Source organism: Betta splendens, chromosome 10 (genome assembly GCF_900634795.4).
Source record: "Betta splendens chromosome 10, fBetSpl5.4, whole genome shotgun sequence".
Taxonomy (NCBI): domain Eukaryota; kingdom Metazoa; phylum Chordata; class Actinopteri; order Anabantiformes; family Osphronemidae; genus Betta; species Betta splendens.
Genome location: NC_040890.2, coordinates 16,536,765 through 16,554,956, shown reverse-complemented (window position 1 = coordinate 16,554,956; position 18,192 = coordinate 16,536,765). Strand labels below are relative to the sequence as shown.

Below are 18,192 nucleotides of genomic sequence, written 5' to 3'. Positions count from 1 at the left end.
AATACGGGCAAACACTTACAGTGAAGTAGATTTGTATTTATATTCACCTAATTTCATTCAGCACGATGAAATTCCTTTTTTTATATTTGACTTTTTATCTTTTCATTAAGATATTGATCATCACTAATGTTAAACATTAGGAATGGATGACCAAGTAATTGCAATAAAAGTAATGTTAGTTAGACTTTAACTGGTTAATGTAATGCATTGTGTGTGACTACAGTTCAACTTTGACACCTTCATGACAGGCATCATAAAAACGACACTTGCAACCAGTGCAAAATAAAGTAACCTAAACAAGTATAATGGTATACAAAAATATATATATTTATTGTGAGTTCATACAACAAAGTCTTTTCCTACGATATCATCAGACGTATTGGTATCTATAAGAAAGAAGAGAAGTAAAACGTACACTCAGCATCACTTAATCACAGCTTTTATGTAGTTGTTGCATTTGATCTGCTGAAGGGCCACTGCACATCTGCAAGAATTCCAAGGAATTAACTGGAACGTTTCGAGGAAGTCAAGCTGTTAAGTTTTCTTCAACTGCCACTTCAGAAGTACTTTAAAAGCAAATCTGAGAGACAGTTTAGACTGAGTGGTATTCTGCAATTTCAAAATTTATAGAACACAGCCTTGAAGGCACAAGATCAGAGCTTGAAGCAACAACCTGATATAAACAAGGCATAAAAAAAAAATTAATTCAGCCTTGGTTTTCTTTCAACAATACAAATAGAACAGCAGTCGGACCAGGTTTGCATTTTGCCCAACTGACCAAGTCTTTAGTTGATCAGCTCATCACCAAGACAAAAATACATTTACTTAAGAGAAGTGCATTGTCAAACTTCCCCTCCTTGACACACCTAGAGTAAAACCCATGGAAAAAGGCAAATACATATTGCGAATGCATTCTGACCACACCGGGGAGTCCTTTGAAAACTGACTTCACCTGAGGGGGAGAAGGCAGAACCACCATAGTCCCCCGTCGGCGTGGAGAAACACACCCCTTCGTTTTCGGGGTGATGTCCTTGTGTCCAGGTTACCATAGCAACCTGGAGGAGATGGGAGAGACACAAAGTGAGAAACTGGACAATCTCAGCTTTCTGGAGGAGACACCAATTAACTTGTTCCATTATCTCATTTAATGGCAGAACAAAACTTGGGTCTCCATCCACCCACTTAATGTTCATTAAAGACCAAATTAAGTAACCCCACCCCATTTGTTTTTACTTTAAGATTAACTATATAAATAGACGCATTGAGCTATGTTATGTTGTTTAAGATTAAACAATGGCACACTTGTGCACCATCTCAAAGATATTCCATACATGGTTGAGCAACACAGAGTGAAGACAGGTTGATTTACATACCTAGTTTGCTGGATGTGGATATCCTAAAGAGATATTTCAGACTCCTATCACAATCGACCCCAGGTAATCAACAGGGTCCTGTTGTAGCCTACAAACAAACTGCTACGGCTATTTTGGCTGGGATAGCCTACTGGAATACGAGTAAGAAGTGAACACCTAAATATAGGAATAATCAAAGATATACATATCAGAGCCCTCATGTCGACATGAAGATAAGATATTCAAATATGTAAGGAAAATAAAGTCATGTTAGTAAAAGCTAGAAACCACAATTTTAAAAACAACGTCAAACCCTACAAAGCCTACATGCTTTGGCTGTGGGTAGACTACAACCATTCTGTAACCATTTCACCCACCTGAGTAAGCCATGTAACTAAAGAGCAACAAGACGAGGTCTTTAATAAAACCTGTGGATAAACTTGAGGAAGCCTGTAAGTAAATAAGTAAAATAACTAAGCTAATTGAGATAACGTTTTATTTAAAATGAACATACATAAGCATACCAAATTGTTTCAACATAAGGTTTTGTTCTCCAGACATTAAAGTGTACAATATACATTAGATATTGCTACAGGTAAATAGAAAATGAACAATATTTAGACTGAAACTATTACTTTGTGTGAGGAGAATACAATATTGGTAAGGAAACTGGATCCTGCAGTGTCACGGTCCCACCTTTGCTGAATAACCCAAGTAAATAGATGTACAAATTTAATGTTATGAGACACAACTATGAAATCCTTTAGCACATAACATGCGTTCTCATTCTCACATTTAGGTCACACTAGGGTTACTCCAGAAAACAGAATCTAATCTAATATCTTTAAAATGCAAAAATATTGAACAAACTTAAAACAATCCTACAATGAAATTCCCAAAAAACGAGTGAACGCAAAAAAATATCTAAACGACAACTACACGCAGTTGCGTGCGTACATAATAAAAAAATGGATCGATGTATGCAATTCTTCATTTAATGTGTCCTAGACGTACGGCAACACCGGCTGCTCGGTACTATCAGCTGTTCTGGGAAGTGACCTTCCTACCTGTTTGGGTTTGAGGTCTTCGTTATGATTAGGGGGTCTCTGTGTCCGTGTCTGCCATGGTTGGATTGCACGGCAGACGCCTCGTTACTGAATTTTGACCAAATCCTGGCAGGACGTAATTCATGGCAGGGGATGGGTGAATTTCTGCTGCGCACTTTCGCCTAGTAGCCGCCGCCATAGCCTCCCCTCGGGTAGCCGCCGCCGCCGCCGCCTCTGGCGTAGGGAGCAGCGCTCCTCTGGCCGCCGAAGGGAGGCCCCTTCATGGGGCCGTACCCGGACGAGTGCTGGCCGTAGCCGCTGCCGAAGTCGTTGTAGTCGCTTCCTCCGCCGTAGGCACTTCCCTGGTCTCCGTAGCCACCCCCATAGGGTCCGCCATACCCCCCATAGCCGCCACAGTTGTAGCCTCCGCCATTTCCGTAGTTGTAGTTTCCTCCGTAGTCTCTGCTGCCGTAGCCATTTTGATTGCCCCTCATACCTCGGCCCGGTCTGCCTCTCGGCGCCATGCCGGTTCTGTTGGCCGCCTGCATCTCCTGCTTCGTCAGGGCCTTCTTCACCTCTACCTTGTGTCCATTAACGGTGTGGAACTTCACCACCACCGCCTTGTCGGCTGCATCGTGGTCGGCAAAGTAAACAAAGCCGAAGCCTCGCTTCTTTCCCGTCTCCTTCTCCGAGATGACTTCAGACTTCTCCACCTGGCCGTACTGCGAGAAGTAGTCGGTGAGGTGGTTCTCCTCGATGTCGTCCTTCAGTCCACCGACGAAGATCTTTTTGACCTTAGCGAGGGCCTCCGGCTTGTTGGCGTCTTCTCGGGCCACGGCGCGTTTCACCTCGACCGCGTTTCCGTCGACGGTGTGCGGCCTGGCCGCCATGGCCGCGTCGGCCTCCTCCGGTGTGGAGTAGGTGACGAAGCCGAAGCAGCGGGAGCGCTGGAGCTGCTTGTTCACCACCACCACGCAGTCGGTCAGCGTGCCGTACTGTTCGAAGTGCTTGCGCAGGCCATCGTCGTCGGTGTCCACGTTAAGTCCACCGACAAAAAGTTTGCAAAGCTGGTCGGACATGTTTGATACACGACGACGCGAGTCACGTAATAAACCCAACGATCAGCTTAACTCAAGATGGTGGACGGGGGAAGAACGCAGCTGTATTTATACCGGAGGCGTGTGACGTCAGGCTCAAAAGCGGTTACGCCTTTTCCGTTTTTGACGCCTTTCGTTTTATTGTATTGAATAAAAGACAAAGATGCAAAGAACGTGTAACTACACCGAAATAAAATTCAAGCATTAAAACATTAATGGTGCGGCGTATCATTACAGACAACTACGAAATACCTCGTTCATATCCGTTCAACCGTTCGACAGGTACAGGCTACAGAATGACATCATGAGAAATACGCGTTTCGTTTAAACTATCCACAGTCGTCATATCTCTAATTTGCCTTACAACAAACACGGTGAATACACAGTTGTATTTGTTCACTTATTTCCATGTCTCCAATTGGAGCAATTGATGTATTTTTATTTTATTTTTTTATTGCACTTTAGTTCCGTCCTAAATGGTTGTTTTGGTCTGTTGTATTGGATAAAACTATTCATTTGTTTACTGTAAACACACCATAAAACAATTATTAGATTATTTATGGTGTAAATTACCAGTTTAATGTTTGAGTCTCACATTTATAATACTTCAATTTTGTTTTACAAACTATTTTTTAGAAGGAGTAAATTTACCTGTATTTCCTGGTAGGTTTCTTTTGTCACAAACAAATCGCACTGCCACATATTTCCATGTGTAAAGCTTGCTTATCATTGCAAGCTCAAACATCCTCCGCAAACATTGAGCAGTAGGGTTGTGTTTTTTTGTGTGAAAAGCAGAGAAGCAGTAAGTCGTTTACCTCAGCGTTCCTACAGGTAAAGCAGGTGGTGGAGACAACTTTGCAAGGAAAGAAACACTGAAATATCAATGTTTACTGGCATCTCCATCTCTGCTACCAACACACATACAGTTCATCCTGTTTCTTTACAGATGTAGTTGCAAATCATAAATGCACACTCATGAGGCACCTTTTAGTTTCTCACTAAACATCAATTGGAGAAAAGGTTTCACACCACTGATCGTTTATCATAAAATTGCATTATTGCACATGAGTGTTTAGAGCTGCATGTTCTCAAAACAAGCTGAAAGTCAGCTTTAGTATCTTGTCCATCCACATTCCAAAATTGCGCATATTTATTCTGTTGTAATCTCTGGAAAATACCCTAAAGAAATCAAGAATAATTTATCACAAATAAACTGTTTCTCTTTTGAATTTGCAACAAAATGTAGAATATTTCCTTTTTAAATTTGTGCCAGAAGTTTATAAATCATTCAACAACGTAACAACGTTGGTGCAATTTTATTCCTTTAGTATTGGTGCTTTAAGGGGTTTGTCTTTAACCCAAATTCAAACTTCTAAATTTGCTGAAATATATGCAAATTTCTAGAGGTGATAATGGTACAGCACTTACAAAAAAATACAATATTTCATAAAAAAACTGATGACTGTTTTCTAAACATTATATGAACATCATTAATATTAAAACAACAAAATTAATTTGACCAAGTGTGTGAAACTAAGTCTCATCAGGATAAAAAGAAATGTCTTTAGTTTATGCACGCCAGTCTTTGTCCCCTTAGCTTTATGCATGAGGATACTGAATGCCTAATATTTACATTTGAAAAGGTACCTACTGCAGCCAAACTCACACTCCAGTTTCACAGTTAAAGGGGATGGAATGCAAAGTTAGGCAGTTTAACATTTGACCTCCAGTAACCCACCACAAACACAGCTAGAAGACGAGATTTTAAAAAGCGTGCATCACATAGTGAGATGCTGCAGTAACAAGCAGCAATATTTTCTGTAAAAAAAAGAGTTTAAATCCTGCGTTAATTTGGTTAGTGAGTTAACACAGATCTACCTCTTTAACAAAAACACCACTAGTGAAAGAAAAAAGTCAAAGTAACCGCAGGTTTTTATTTGTTGTAGTAAAATCAAAACATTTACCTAGCAGTTGTTAAACCGCAGTCCCTTTAATCTAGTCTCTACTACTGAAAGTGAAGGCCTGTAAGATAATGATAATGTTGATAGTCCATGTGCTTGAATGAATCAGATCAAATGACTTTTCGCCACATCTAAAATAGAGTCCCAAAGGAGAGGGGTCCAGTTTCTGTGGGGGGAGAGTAAGAGACAAACAGATTCAACTGTATAGTGGTAGGTGGGCTGTAGGGCAAAGGGCACACTGGATCACAGCTCCACAGGTGGCTCTTGGATTAGGCAAGGTCTCAGGTGAGGGACAATAGACCATATTCAATATTGTTAACACCACCACCCGAGTGATCACATTATGTAGACCTTCTCAGCCTGAGAGAAGTTGAAGACTTCTTTGGTTCTGGGACACACAACTTTGTCATCTTGGCGGATAGACAGAAGAGACTGTTAAAAACGGAACACAAATTAGCCACAAAAACAATTTTACAATCGGTTCTTGCATTTGGGCTATATTTAAACCTGTTTTGAATGTACTTACATTGTAGCCATAGACATATCCATTAGGCAGCATCATAGGAGGGTTGTTTTCATTCATGACCTCCCCAGAGATCTTACAGACTAGTCTGGAGTTAGCACAGTGGGCCATGGGTAGTGGCTGGGCCAGTTTGTTTAGAGATTTACTGCATACTGGGCAGTCTGGGTTCTTTGAGGTGCCATCCTCCTTATAGCACTGACTAAAATGAGCATCAATGTTAAGGACTAAAATATATGGATTTTAGTGAACATACAATAAAACCAAAAGAGCAAAATCAGCTAAATGTGCAGTGCAGAGTAGCGTAGGATACGGTGTCTTGATTGCAGACAGACCAGCCTGTAGGGTGATAGTGAAGACAGAGTTGTTTCCCAACTGGTGCAGTCTGTAGTTATCATATCGAAACTGCTGGATCAGCATCTTCCAGCGAGCTGGATCCAAAAGATCCTGACGAAAGACACAAAAGAAGAATGCATTCTATATCATATAGTCGCTTAGCTCAATGCAGCAATACAAGCCCATAAAACTCTGAGCAGCAAACAAGCACGAATGCTTCCCAAGGCACAGAAGTACTGCTGTGTAGGCAAACTTTACTCCAAAAGCATAGATTTATCAAAATACATTGTGCAATTCAGCACCCCTGCAAAGCTCATTCACATACAAGGGCAATCCCAAAAGTAATAGAATAGTTTTAGAATGCCCATGTCATACCAGCTTGCCGCCAAAGTGCAGAGAGCATTGAGTGATCCGTCGACCTTCACACATGTTTTCCTCAACCTTTGCAACTGTCTGGTCAATTTCAGTACTACGAACTGTAAACTTTCTGCACCACTTGCGAAAGTTTATGACCCCCATGAGCCTCTGGACTTTGCCAAAATGCAGAGAGCATCTCAGTGAGCTGGTATGACATGGGCATTCTAAAACTGCCACAGCGTCTACAAAAGATGTATCGACTGAATTGAATAATTATCTAAGAACAGGTTGTGTGACAACCTGTGTAAGATAAAAACAGGTCTAAATTCAACGTCCAAGCATCATCCTCATGCCCCAGCAGAACAATTATTCAGGTTACAGAAACGTTACATGTTCAGAGAACTTTTGTCTGGCACAATGAAATGAAAATAAAAATACTGCTACTGTAAATGGTTGACAAGGGATAAAAGACAACAATGATTTTAGTTTTAAAATAGGACAAAAAAGGAGTGTTGCAAGATTCTGCTTGGTTGTAGGTTTGTAAAATAGGTACCTTGTATGGGGAGATGTGTGTATCTGAAGGGAAGGCTAGCATGCCCATCACCTGCCGAACCTCATCCAACTGTCCACCCTCTGCTTGGCTGAAGTGTTTTCTTGCATGTCTGACAAAGGCAAACAGAAGCAAAAGCACAGTGAAAAATCCATTGTTTAAATGTTCATTAAAATATATCCTGATCGTTTATACCTGACTGCATCCATGCGTTTGTTTTGTTTGATGAGCTCAATGAACTCCTGGATTCTCAGACTGAACTCAAGACAGCTCTACCAAACAAGGAGAAAAAAAGATTCCATTTGAGTTAAACCAATCAAATACTCTATTAGTTTGACTTTGGCACTGATCCCATTCTATTCTTAGAGAACCAAGGAGAAACTTCACAACAAATTAAGAAATTAACGTGTAATATGTTCATAAAGATGACATTTATAAGTTATTTTTATTTTAAATGCAACACCTTCATCTTGCGGAGGCGAGACTTATTGTCATGGCACCAGGCTAGACAAGTGGCCGTCTCTTGCCTCTCCAGTGACTCCTCCACCTCTTTTGCTGTGAGGAACATCTCGATGTTCACCAGATCCTAAATAGAGACGTGAGTTTACAGAAACTTTAAAAAGGACACTAGTTCAAACAGCTAAGAAAATGAAACCATTACCAACATGCATGAAAAAATGTTTACACTTAGTTTTGCCCCACTGTTATCAAATACAAAAGAGTGAATTAACTATAAAGTTTAACTCTAATTGGAATCCAAGGACCTCTGACTTTGATACATCAAAACTACATGCACTTAAAGAAAACAAAATAATTTCTCCATCATGGGATGAATACAGTCTTACCTCTATACCACTCTGTCTGGCCAGTTTAACGGCTGTGTTGTAATAACCACAGCGCAGCAAATGCTCCACCATCATGCGGTCCATGCGTTTCTTCTTCCACAGGTTAACTGAGGCTGGCTGGTCGCTGCTGTGCTCCTTCAAGTGCTCGATGCGACGTTTACACAACTTGGCACTCTCGTCTTCTGCTTGGATGGACTCAGCGGCCTTTGAGATATACACACAGACACATGGCAATTATTTTTGTGCATCCAGCAAAAAAAAAAAATTTACAATTTAAATAATGTTACAATTTCAGTATATCCAAATGAATACCTGGTCACACTAAAGTAATAAAATACAGGGGCAGTCATTGACCATCCCCTGCGTAAACTGCAGACATACTTTGACTGCACAAATGTAGTGTTACAGCAAAAAGAACAAAAGAACAACACACTTTTAAAACAAAGCTGCACAGAACTGTTTTTGTTGCGCACCGCCTGTGGACCATACTCCTTTTGTAGGCCACTCAATGCCATACTTTATTCATGTCACTGAACTACTACTCTGTCTACACCAGCCAAACCTGTTTTGGTCCAACATGTCTGCCAGGGAAACAATGCAGAGTTAGTACATGACAAGCTGCTGCTGGTAAACATGTTGGGACACGACGATAACTACATAAGTGAAAAAATCCACCAAGGCCACAGTTATGCCAATAGAAAAAAAAAATACAATAAGGTGTGTTTATTTACAGAAGTCCATAATGTTGCTCCAGCCAAAAGGAGAATCTATTTGTAGATCAAATACTGCTAGCTGTACTAAGGCCAGAACTAGAAGCTGCGCCTTCTAAAGTGAGTTTAAAATGTTCCTAAATGCACTGTATTTCATCTACTCCAAGTACAAATATTATCTTGGATTTCATAAGCCTTATAATATTTACTAAATTACTACTAGAATCTACCATCAGAGTGTTCACAGCTAAAAACCTGTGTGAATTTTGCACACACACATATCTCAGACAAACAATAAATGCCCTAACTGCAAATGATAGCAATGTTAACATTCAGTTAAACTATATTACACCTACAAACACTAACTTATACAACATGGGGCCCTTTGAAAACTAAAATGGAGGAACTTGATGACAAAAACCTCCGTCAGGTAATAGAATAGATAGAATAAGATTTACTGGAACACAAAATTATCAACCACACACACAGAGTCTTAATCTTGCCATTTGTGTTGTGTGTGTCTTCCACCCATTCTTCTGTTTCAACAGAAGGTGGTGGTAAAGTTCCCTTCACTGCTTTGCCAAATGTAACAGAACAAAAGAGAAATGCAAGAAAGGTTTCGGCACACAACAGTTTCTCAACTAAGGAACTCAGGCAATGTGTGGGGATGTCTGGGTCAACCCCGCAGTGCGTCTCCTCTTAGCTCTCTACTAAAACTTACTCCATTGCTGTTACCAACTGTGCCTGCATGTGTGAAAACCTGAACATGTGTTATTCCTTACCTTCCTTTTTAGAGCACTGAGCTTCTCCACCACTCCATCCAGCAATGACACGACAGAGTCAACCACAGGAAAGCCGCTCAGGGTCTTCTCCAGCTCTGCAACCACCATTGTCACGTGACTTGTCTCCCGGTCAATGTTTTTCTGAGCAGCTCTGAAGCGTTTGTTCAGTGTCTCGTAGGGCACCTGCAATGATAATACCAGTGGATATTTACCTTAGTGTGTAAGGTATTCAGGTTTGGCAATGTCACAGTGCAAACATACAGCTTAGTATGAATTACATCATCTCCACTCAATAAACCTTTCAGTACAGGATTCTAGGACGCCAGTCAACTGCAATGATGCATGTTTTATAATGCATTTCAGTCTGAGGGCCCGAAAGGCACACGTTTCCAGTTTTGACCTTTTTGACATATTTAACTGTTTGAACTTCAGATGATGATATTTTCTGACACTTTTTTATCAGCATTAGTAATGGGTCATGAAAGGAAGGATGTACAAGCTGACCGGATCGCAAAGATTAGACCAAGGCACAAACAAAACCAAATGATACTCAAATGATTGATAAAATCTGCAGGCCTGGCAAATGTAGTGGTTGTCAAGTGGTACATTAGGATGTACCAAGTGAACCTTTAAAAACATATACAAAATACATAGCATATATTTGCATCTTCCCTGTTGCTGTTGTGACTCTTATTTTCCCTTCCGAGATCAATAGTTTTATCTTATCTGATGTCTCATCTAACAGTGTCTGTCAATACAGAGTGAACTTTTCCTTTTGATTTGAAAGCTGGGTCCAACACTTTGGATCAATTTAACACTTACTTAATAAAACAGCAGAAGAAGTAGTCTGTAAGTAAAATTAGAAGTTTCACTGCCCATGAGATTAAATATTGTAGATTTTATACAGCAGCCTAAATTTGTCAGGCTTCCCATGTCGTTTTATGCCTATACTGTTATACAATCATATATGGTTAGAGTTCGCACAAATAAAAGGTGAGGGTTGGAGGTATAATTGATTTAACCTACAAACATTGTCCTTATTGTATTTTACATACGTTTTTTTATAAGCTGCTTAATGTGGCACAGTGTCAGTGGGTGTGGGTGACTTGATGGGAGACAAACACATGGTCGGTCTGTAGACAGTTATAAAAGTAATATATAGTACACATCAGTATATATTATATTAACTAAATATGCTGCATTACAACATTTGAGAGCGCAATGGGCCTCATCTAAATAACCAATAAGCCTCTGACCATGGTACAGTGCTAAATATAGCTATTAAATAATATAATGTAGGGGACATGAATACTAGAATCAACATTTATGACCTTTAGAATACACAAAGTAAACCATACACTGATCTGACTTAATAGTCCAAAATCACTTTGAAGGACATAGCATTCAATGCACGGTTCACTTAACAGGTAATGCAGAATAGCAGCTATCGCCACAAGCAACAGTGTGAAAGAATATTAGTGCCTAATGTATTTCTATTTGATGAACAGCTCTCTCTGCAAGTTGTAGACACAGATTTGATGCCAATTACTGCCATGACTCCTGTCTTAAAATGGTGCCCATCATCCTCACTGCAGCATCCATGCAAAGACCGACACATCCCCAAACCACTGCCACGCTTTATTAACATGTTAACACAGAAGCATCTCGCCATCGCCAGCAGCGTTAAACGCAACGTTATAATCCTCATGACACCATTAGTACCTACAGAAACGCTGTCATTACATTGCTACTCACGGATGCGCTGACACGACGACGTCGAGGCGGCTGAACACAGGAAGCAGCCCGGACTTGATTCGGCTCGTCTGTTAGCGGCGGTGTCGCAGTAACGTTAAGGAGGGACGGCGCGTATGTGCGGCAGCAATCTGTGATTTCTCTCGCTGGCCATTTTGAAGTGCACAGAGGCAGCGGCAATCTGATGACACCGCGCTAGCTAACTGGTACAATTGCTCACCACGCCATGACAGCGTAGCGTTGCGGGCTCTCCCTCCAGTGATTTCCTACAGTTTACATGCTCGACGTTACGCGTCCGGTCGACTATTCACATTTTGCGACCAAACAAAGGCTAATGCTCATTTTACAAAAAAAGCAAGCGAACTAGCAGTCCATTTAGACTGAAATACGTATTAATTAGACACCGTGACGGATGAATGGTTGTGCTTATGTCCTCTAGGTAATACCGTTATTATATCGTTAGAATTAGTCTTAAATGAATTTAACTGCCCATTCTTCGGGTGTCTCTATTAGCTTCGCCCTTAACGGTAAATGCTTTAACTTCCTTGAAGAAGTGACAGGGTTTAATCTCTGCAATTCACCGTTAAACGACATAAGCGAGCTACTCAGGTACATTACAACTAACATCCTGTGTGTCACATGTACTTACCCTGGAAGGACCATGTTGTCAAGACTGGGTTTTAACTTAACACAGCAGCTCCGCGGCCCAACACAAATTTCCGTGTGGTTAAAAAACCAATTAAAGCAATAGCTAACCAACTAGCTAGCTAAATAATGAAGTGCAGATGTTATTCAACAATATACCGAAGCCCTGTTATTGTTTTTCCAAACCCTGGCAATAAGTGGACGCTGCTAGTTGGCTAAGCTAGTCCAGCTAGCGTTAGCTTCCCAGTCAAGTTCGCTGTCCTCGCTATGCAATCTAAGCCAAATTCACTATTTTACAAGCGCGTCGTATATTTTGACAACATGGGAATTGTTAGACTATTCAGCATGTTAGTTTCGTGTTTGTTTTACCTTCAGGGTGGGATATTCCTGAACTTTAAGAGCCATGGACAGTTGAGATGCTGTCTCTTGCACCGCCATCTTGGTTTTGTGGTTTTCTTGTGGTTGTTTTTTCATAGTTTTTTTTCTCTATGAACTTAGAATGGCCTCAGAGCTCACTACCGCCACCTAGTGGGGCGGTGGCAGGAAACTGGACTCACGTTTACGCTTTAACCAAAATAATCTACAACAGAAGAAAATATTTTGTGATGTTTTTTTTCCCAAGGGTCGTATGAATATGTGCCTGAAAGGAAGCCTGCAAAGAATAATGATTTTAAAAGCCAAGGCCATTAACCACATGTTCCTGTCCACCTTAGAGCTGCAGTACTCGATCAACAGCGTCAAGCCGGGTTGAATTAAACCCTTATCTATCACTCTTTGCATTTAAATTGGACTGTAACAAGATCAGATTCCTGTTATTGTGAAACTTACATACATCTGCGTTAGAGCCAATATCAGGCTCAGATTTGATCCTGATTCTATTCCAGCTGAGAATTTGTTGCCCTTTCTGTTTTATGTAATTTTTATATAAAAATTTTTTAATTGTTTTTGTGTTAGATACATAACACAGCTAAAGATGTTGCATTCTGTTCCGCATTTTCATAAAAACAAGAAACTATATCACACTGACAGTCAGTAAAATGTAACGTAACAACAACATAAATGTTAAAAATACCTGTTCCACACGATGGCCACATTTCTGTCCCTGTGTGAGCACACTCCCTCTTCACACTAGGAACATATTGCTATTGGCTGATAGCCAATGCCAGGCTGTGTTCATTGGCTGGCACAAACCGTAGTTGCTTACAATTTGCTCATTATGTTCTGCAGGCCCAAACCCCCACACAGCTTGGAACAAAGTGGAACAGTGGACACACACAGAGGAAGGTGATGCAAGGCCTGTGTTGTATTTTTGGCCCCACGTTGAGCGCTTCCTGTGTTTGGTTCTAACACGTGTGTCTAAATATGACTATCTCTCTTAGCAGTGTGTGCTGTAGTTTGGCTGTAAACTGTGTTGAAGCTCTGGAGATAACTCTGCTCTAAGCCAAGGGAGAAATGATGCAATAAATCATGTAAATGTAAATATCAGTAACACTGTGGAACATATGCATATGAGTATTCTTAAAAAAACAGGCCGTGCTGTCTAATTTTCATTCGGAGTGGATGTTGAGTTTTGGGGCCCACATTTGAATAAATAAAGAAGGTCTGATTCAAAATAGAGTTTCCAAAATTCCCCTCCTCCCAAATGCTTCATCTTCAGTGAGGGTTGCGTAAAACTCTGATGATTAAAAGATTCTTTACAACCATCACCCAGAACTGATCATATCACCTTTTATTTTTCGGAATTCAGTCTCACCGTCCCCGAGAGCGTCTTTTTAAGAAAAGCAGTGTAATCTCGCGATCAGTTAAAGATCTGACAATGAAGTGCTAATTCAAAGGAAATGTCACTGACTTTCAACATCACCTGGGAGTGTTTTTCAGTTATGACTGTGTCCCCTGGAGGAGGAGGAGACATGCTTTACAGTTAGAATTAGAACAGTTATGTGACATTAGGAGGCTGCAGGAAGTAGCAGATTCAGAGGATCCTGTGAGGTGAGTAGAGATTAAATAACTGCCCAGTAAACAGAAGTTCAATGTTATTTTTTCTGTGTTTTGTATTGTAATATTTTTACGTGTTACACTTACACTGACTAAATTAATACTTATTTCTCAACTAATTTGCCATGAACTAAGATCTGATCTTCATTTTAGACACTGTAGCTGTGAATTCATTCAATTCACATTATTTATACAGCACCAACTCATAGCAATCAATTCCTGAGAAGATTTACTTCAGTAATTTATCCAGATTTACCTCATTCTAATTAGCATCTGTTGTCATTTTTCTCTGTGTTTATCCCTCGGTGCACTGGTTTCTATGTAGCAGACATGTATCTTTATGAATCTGTGTCCACCTATTTGTGATACAGTAGCCTGTGGGCCTGTCAGTCTGATTGAGACAGTGGCCGCGGGGCGTCAGTCGGTGCTGCTGCTCTCCAGCCTCCGCGTGGTGGATCTGCTGAGAAGGAGCCCAACCATTAGACACGCTGCAGTGACTACAGAGAAGCAGTGGGAGGTGGGGAGGGTGGATACGTATGGTGAGAAAGGCTAAGATGGAAAAAAAAGAGGGTGAAAGAGGTGGAAATTACAAGGGGGAGGTGATGGGGTGCGAATGAGATTGCCTGAGAAATAGTGAGGGACAGAAAGCAGAACGCAAGACGGGCAGATGGAGCAGCAGGAGGTGCGGAGATAGAGAGGGGAGTGGAGGGGGAGCGGGTGAGGAGCGAGGGTGTGGAGGAGGAGAGTAAAAGGAGAGATATAAAACCAGTGGGTGGGGAGCGATAAGGAGACGATCGGGTGTAACTGTTAATGTTCAGCCTCACAAAATGCACATGTGAATATCACAACTGTGTGAGGTGTGAACAGTGTAATTAAGCACGCTGCAGATCCGCCGTCCTCCCAGCGTTAAAGGTCCACCCAACCTCCGTTATTTGCTTGTTCTCGGTGTTGCTAAAACAGTCGGCGCAGCCTCTTCTGTCCTTATTTAGAAGCACTGAATATGTTTCGAGTTTCCTCTATCTCCCGGGGAATATTTGGCTCTCGCATGTAGGAGGTGGCTGAAGGGAAGCTGCCATCGGCCTTGTCAACGAGATGAATGTGTCCGTAGCTTGTTGTATTCCTGACTCCAGGTTGTCACTTTACATTTAGAGTGAGACCCAAAACCTGCAAACGGAACCACAGGCAGCTGGCGCCGTTACATTTACAGATTGAAGAAACAGGCCTCAGGAATAAATAAACTGGTTTACAAATGGATCTATTGTGTTTTACCATCACCCGTTATAGTTACATAATTAAGCATCAGGATATGTATCTGAAAAAAGAGGAACGAGCCATCGTATTTTTTCCAATGTTGATGCTGCAGACATAAGAGAAAGGTGGGTTTTATCACTTCACTTTACAAAGGTCACACAGACTTGAAAGTTCTCCTTTGCCACTGTTCAGTGATGCCGATGTGCATAAACTGAGCTCTCAATATGGTACCGAGTGGGCAAAAAAGGAGTCCAGTGCTGTGTTTGTGTGCAGTGGATCAGTAGCCAGCACTGTTTTTTACAACACAATGGACAGTTAATACGGTGGATCATTAAATGAATGCACCTACTAGTGGTATTTGCCTGCAGCACTGTAGCAGGCAGTCACAAAACATGCCAAGTCCAATGTTGTCTTGAGCCTTGATGCACCCTTGCTGGCTTTCCATTAGCTATAACTCCCATGAGAGCTCTGTGACACAGCAGTGACAGAGTGAGTTAGGAGGTGGAGGTGAGCGAAACAGCTGGAGAACGGAGGCGTCAGCACTGAGACACGAGGCTCTAGTGGCACAAACTCACACATTTACAGTTTAAAAAGACTGCTTAAGATACAAAACGAAGCCAGTGCGAAGCAACACGAAGACAGAGAAAGACTGGGATGTACGACAACGGTCATGAGTATTAGAAACCAGCGCTTCTTTGACCCTGTGCTTAGGTTTTGGATCTCACCCACCGGCTGTGTGCGACATTTAGCACCACTGAGGATATGGTGCAACTGTCATGGCTGTGCTTTAAGTAGGTTCGGCCCTGTAGTGGAGGGCGTCTGAGGCCGCTCATGCTACTGTGCTAAGCAAGAAGCCATCTGTAACTGAGGGTGACTGCAACGTTACCGCACCGGTGGTGAAAAAGGGATGTGAGAAAGCGTCACGCAGCTCAAAACAGAGGTGAAAGTGAAACGCTTAATAATTACCATACAAGTCGGTCTTATCTATATGTGGAGACAGAGCCGAGATAAAACCGGGTTCTACAAGAGGAGAAACCAGGAGAGCTGAGCAGTCGGGTCCTGAACCATGATGACGACATTAGTGCCCCTGAGTAGCGTTTCATTGTCCTGGCCTCGGTCCAAATGAGCCCCTATGGACCATTAAGTACTGGTGCATCTGATGCCACCAAGTACCATCAGTGACTGGATCAGGCCTGGGAGGAGATCACTTAGGGCGCCATCTGCGGACTCATTAGGGCCACGGCCAGATGTTGGAGGGAGTCCTACCGGCACACGGGATCACACGCACTTTACGAGTTACTGTGATTTCATTCACTCAACTCCAAGGAGCCTGTGATTTCAAACTCTCCAACAGTGATTTGTGTGCAGCGGCACATCTGGTGCGAGGCGTTCAAGGACGGCACAGGCTGCAACAACATTAGTTAGTCACTATGTTTTAAAAGCTTTTAAGTAAGTAGTCATGAGTTGATGCAAATACATTCATTTGACAAGACTGTGACAAAATGCTATTTCTACAACACATCTGTTATTTTAGTCTCCTTGGATTATGGAGGAAGCCAATAAAAGCATATAGCTGCCTGTGAATTTGTTTTTCTACGTCCTTGGACGGTGGGAGCTTGTTTATACAGTGAGACATATAAGCTCCACTTGGTGTTGTTCCTCTGAAAGTAACAGTCACCAGATCTACACATTTTCCTGTTCCTTAAAAGCACCACACTTTCCACTGCTCTAATAATTAGAAGGTACAACAGTGAATTGCATATGAAAAAGATAAAGACATTTTACTCTTTTAAAAGTCAATAGTGACTCAAAGAAAGTGTTTGTGTGTTGGTCTGAATCAAGTCCTAGAAAGTTACAGTCAGAAATGAATTTGCATAATTGCAAAACACAGTAATCAACTTTGGACCAGAAGAATGTTTTGGAGGTTTTGTCATTATTTACTACGGGCACATAATAATTAAAGAGTCCTAATTTACTGTTTCTCTTCTCCGAGAACTTTCCAGAGCTCTGGCAGAGAACAGGTCTTTCCTCTCTCGCTCCGTGCGACTGCAGAACTCCTCTTTCTTGTTTTCCTCCCCGTCGTCTTTCAGGAAACAAAAGATGAATTTTGACCAGCGCTGGCTCCTCCCCGCTGCTGCTCTGCCTCGCTCTCTCTTTCACTTTTACACTCGCTTGCCCGCTCACTCCCATAAATGCAGCAGTGCTTACGTGTGTGCGTGCATGTGTGTGTGCGTGTGTGTGTGTGTGTGTGCACGGTGTTTTTTTTGTTTGTTTCAAAAAGACAGAGATATTCGCTGTAATAGAAAGTGAGAAAGGGAGGGGGGGAGAAGCCGGAGACGGGAGGGGGTGAAGGAGGGAGGGGAAAGACAGATAGAGAGAGCGGGCGAGCAAAGGGGACGGAAGGGAGGGGAGAGAGAGAGAGAGAGAGAGAGAGAGAGGGAGCGAGCGAGAGAAAAGAGGGGGAGCACATGTGTATGCTTGTCACTAAGGGGCTGGGAGAAGGACTAAGGCAAGCGAGGTAGCTGGCCACAGCCGCCATATGCTGACGGGATTCCTGTTCATGTGTGCTGTGTGACGACTGCAGGGTTGTGTTGTGTTGTGCGCAGGCCGGCTGGGGAACGCACCATGGGAAGCTCACATCTCCTCAACAAAGGCATGCCTCTAGGTAAACAACTAGCACGGCGCTTTTATGTAGGGAACTGTGCTCGTGTGCGCGTCTGCCAATATTTGTGAACTCAGTGTACATTATTGTGCCGTCCTCCTCCCCTCCCCCCCTCCCCTCCCTCTCTCTCTCTCCCCCCTTTTCCGTCTTCTCCTTCTCTTCTTCATTCGCTCTCCCTCTATTATCTTTTCATTCGCTCAGCCTCTCCGCCGCCTCAGAAGCCCGGTTAGCCTTTTCTCTGTAGCTGTGTGTGTGTGTGTGTGTGTGTGTGTGTGTGTGTGTGTGTGTGTGTGTGTGTGTGTGTGTGTGTGTGTGCGTGCGTGCGTGTGTG

At 42.1% G+C, this 18,192-nt stretch overlaps 3 protein-coding genes across 7 annotated transcripts in view; 1 reads left to right on the top strand and 2 right to left on the bottom strand.

The window, feature by feature from the left end:
- Window positions 1-303: 303 nt before the first annotated feature.
- On the bottom strand, window positions 304-3,550 carry LOC114864209 (heterogeneous nuclear ribonucleoprotein A0-like). 3 transcript variants are annotated; one of them, XM_055512620.1, is made up of 3 exons: window positions 1,374-3,550; window positions 953-1,055; window positions 304-386 (listed from the first exon to the last, which is right to left on the bottom strand). In XM_055512620.1, the coding sequence occupies exon 1, from the start codon at window positions 3,475-3,477 to the stop codon at window positions 2,581-2,583; it is 897 nt and encodes a 298-aa protein (XP_055368595.1). In that variant the 5' UTR covers window positions 3,478-3,550; the 3' UTR covers window positions 304-386; window positions 953-1,055; window positions 1,374-2,580. The 3 variants fall into 3 exon arrangements, with proteins under 3 accessions (XP_055368595.1, XP_029020751.1, XP_029020750.1); XM_029164918.3 differs by having other exon boundaries at window positions 2,420-3,550; XM_029164917.3 differs by having other exon boundaries at window positions 953-3,550.
- Window positions 3,551-4,795: 1,245 nt separating this feature from the next.
- maea (macrophage erythroblast attacher, E3 ubiquitin ligase) overlaps window positions 4,796-18,192 on the bottom strand; it is a 52,535-nt gene continuing 39,138 nt past the window's right edge. Inside the window, exons 1-9 of one of the 3 annotated variants that reach the window (XM_029164913.3) lie at window positions 12,323-12,456; window positions 9,557-9,739; window positions 8,065-8,268; window positions 7,683-7,805; window positions 7,415-7,491; window positions 7,223-7,331; window positions 6,290-6,423; window positions 5,983-6,178; window positions 4,796-5,888 (exon numbers count right to left, since the gene is read on the bottom strand). In XM_029164913.3, coding sequence (XP_029020746.1) covers window positions 5,793-5,888; window positions 5,983-6,178; window positions 6,290-6,423; window positions 7,223-7,331; window positions 7,415-7,491; window positions 7,683-7,805; window positions 8,065-8,268; window positions 9,557-9,739; window positions 12,323-12,427 — 1,227 coding nt within the window. In that variant the 5' untranslated portion in view covers window positions 12,428-12,456 and the 3' untranslated portion in view covers window positions 4,796-5,792. Of the gene's footprint in view, window positions 5,889-5,982; window positions 6,179-6,289; window positions 6,424-7,222; window positions 7,332-7,414; window positions 7,492-7,682; window positions 7,806-8,064; window positions 8,269-9,556; window positions 9,740-11,311; window positions 11,462-12,322; window positions 12,457-18,192 lie in introns of those variants that run through there. The other 2 variants (XM_029164915.3, XM_029164914.3) reach the window with 2 other exon arrangements.
- The window catches only part of LOC114864206 (C-terminal-binding protein 1), a 19,959-nt gene continuing 19,386 nt past the window's right edge, over window positions 17,620-18,192 (top strand). Inside the window, exons 1-2 of the mRNA XM_029164911.3 lie at window positions 17,620-17,717; window positions 17,806-17,864. Of these exons, the coding sequence (XP_029020744.1) occupies window positions 17,668-17,717; window positions 17,806-17,864 (109 nt within the window). The 5' untranslated portion in view covers window positions 17,620-17,667. The remainder of the gene's footprint in view (window positions 17,718-17,805; window positions 17,865-18,192) is intronic.

Coding starts and splice junctions, on each gene's coding strand:
- LOC114864209 (XM_029164917.3), bottom strand. CDS start 3,477: ATGTCCGACCAGCTTTGCAAACTTTTTGTCGGTGGACTTAACGTGGAC.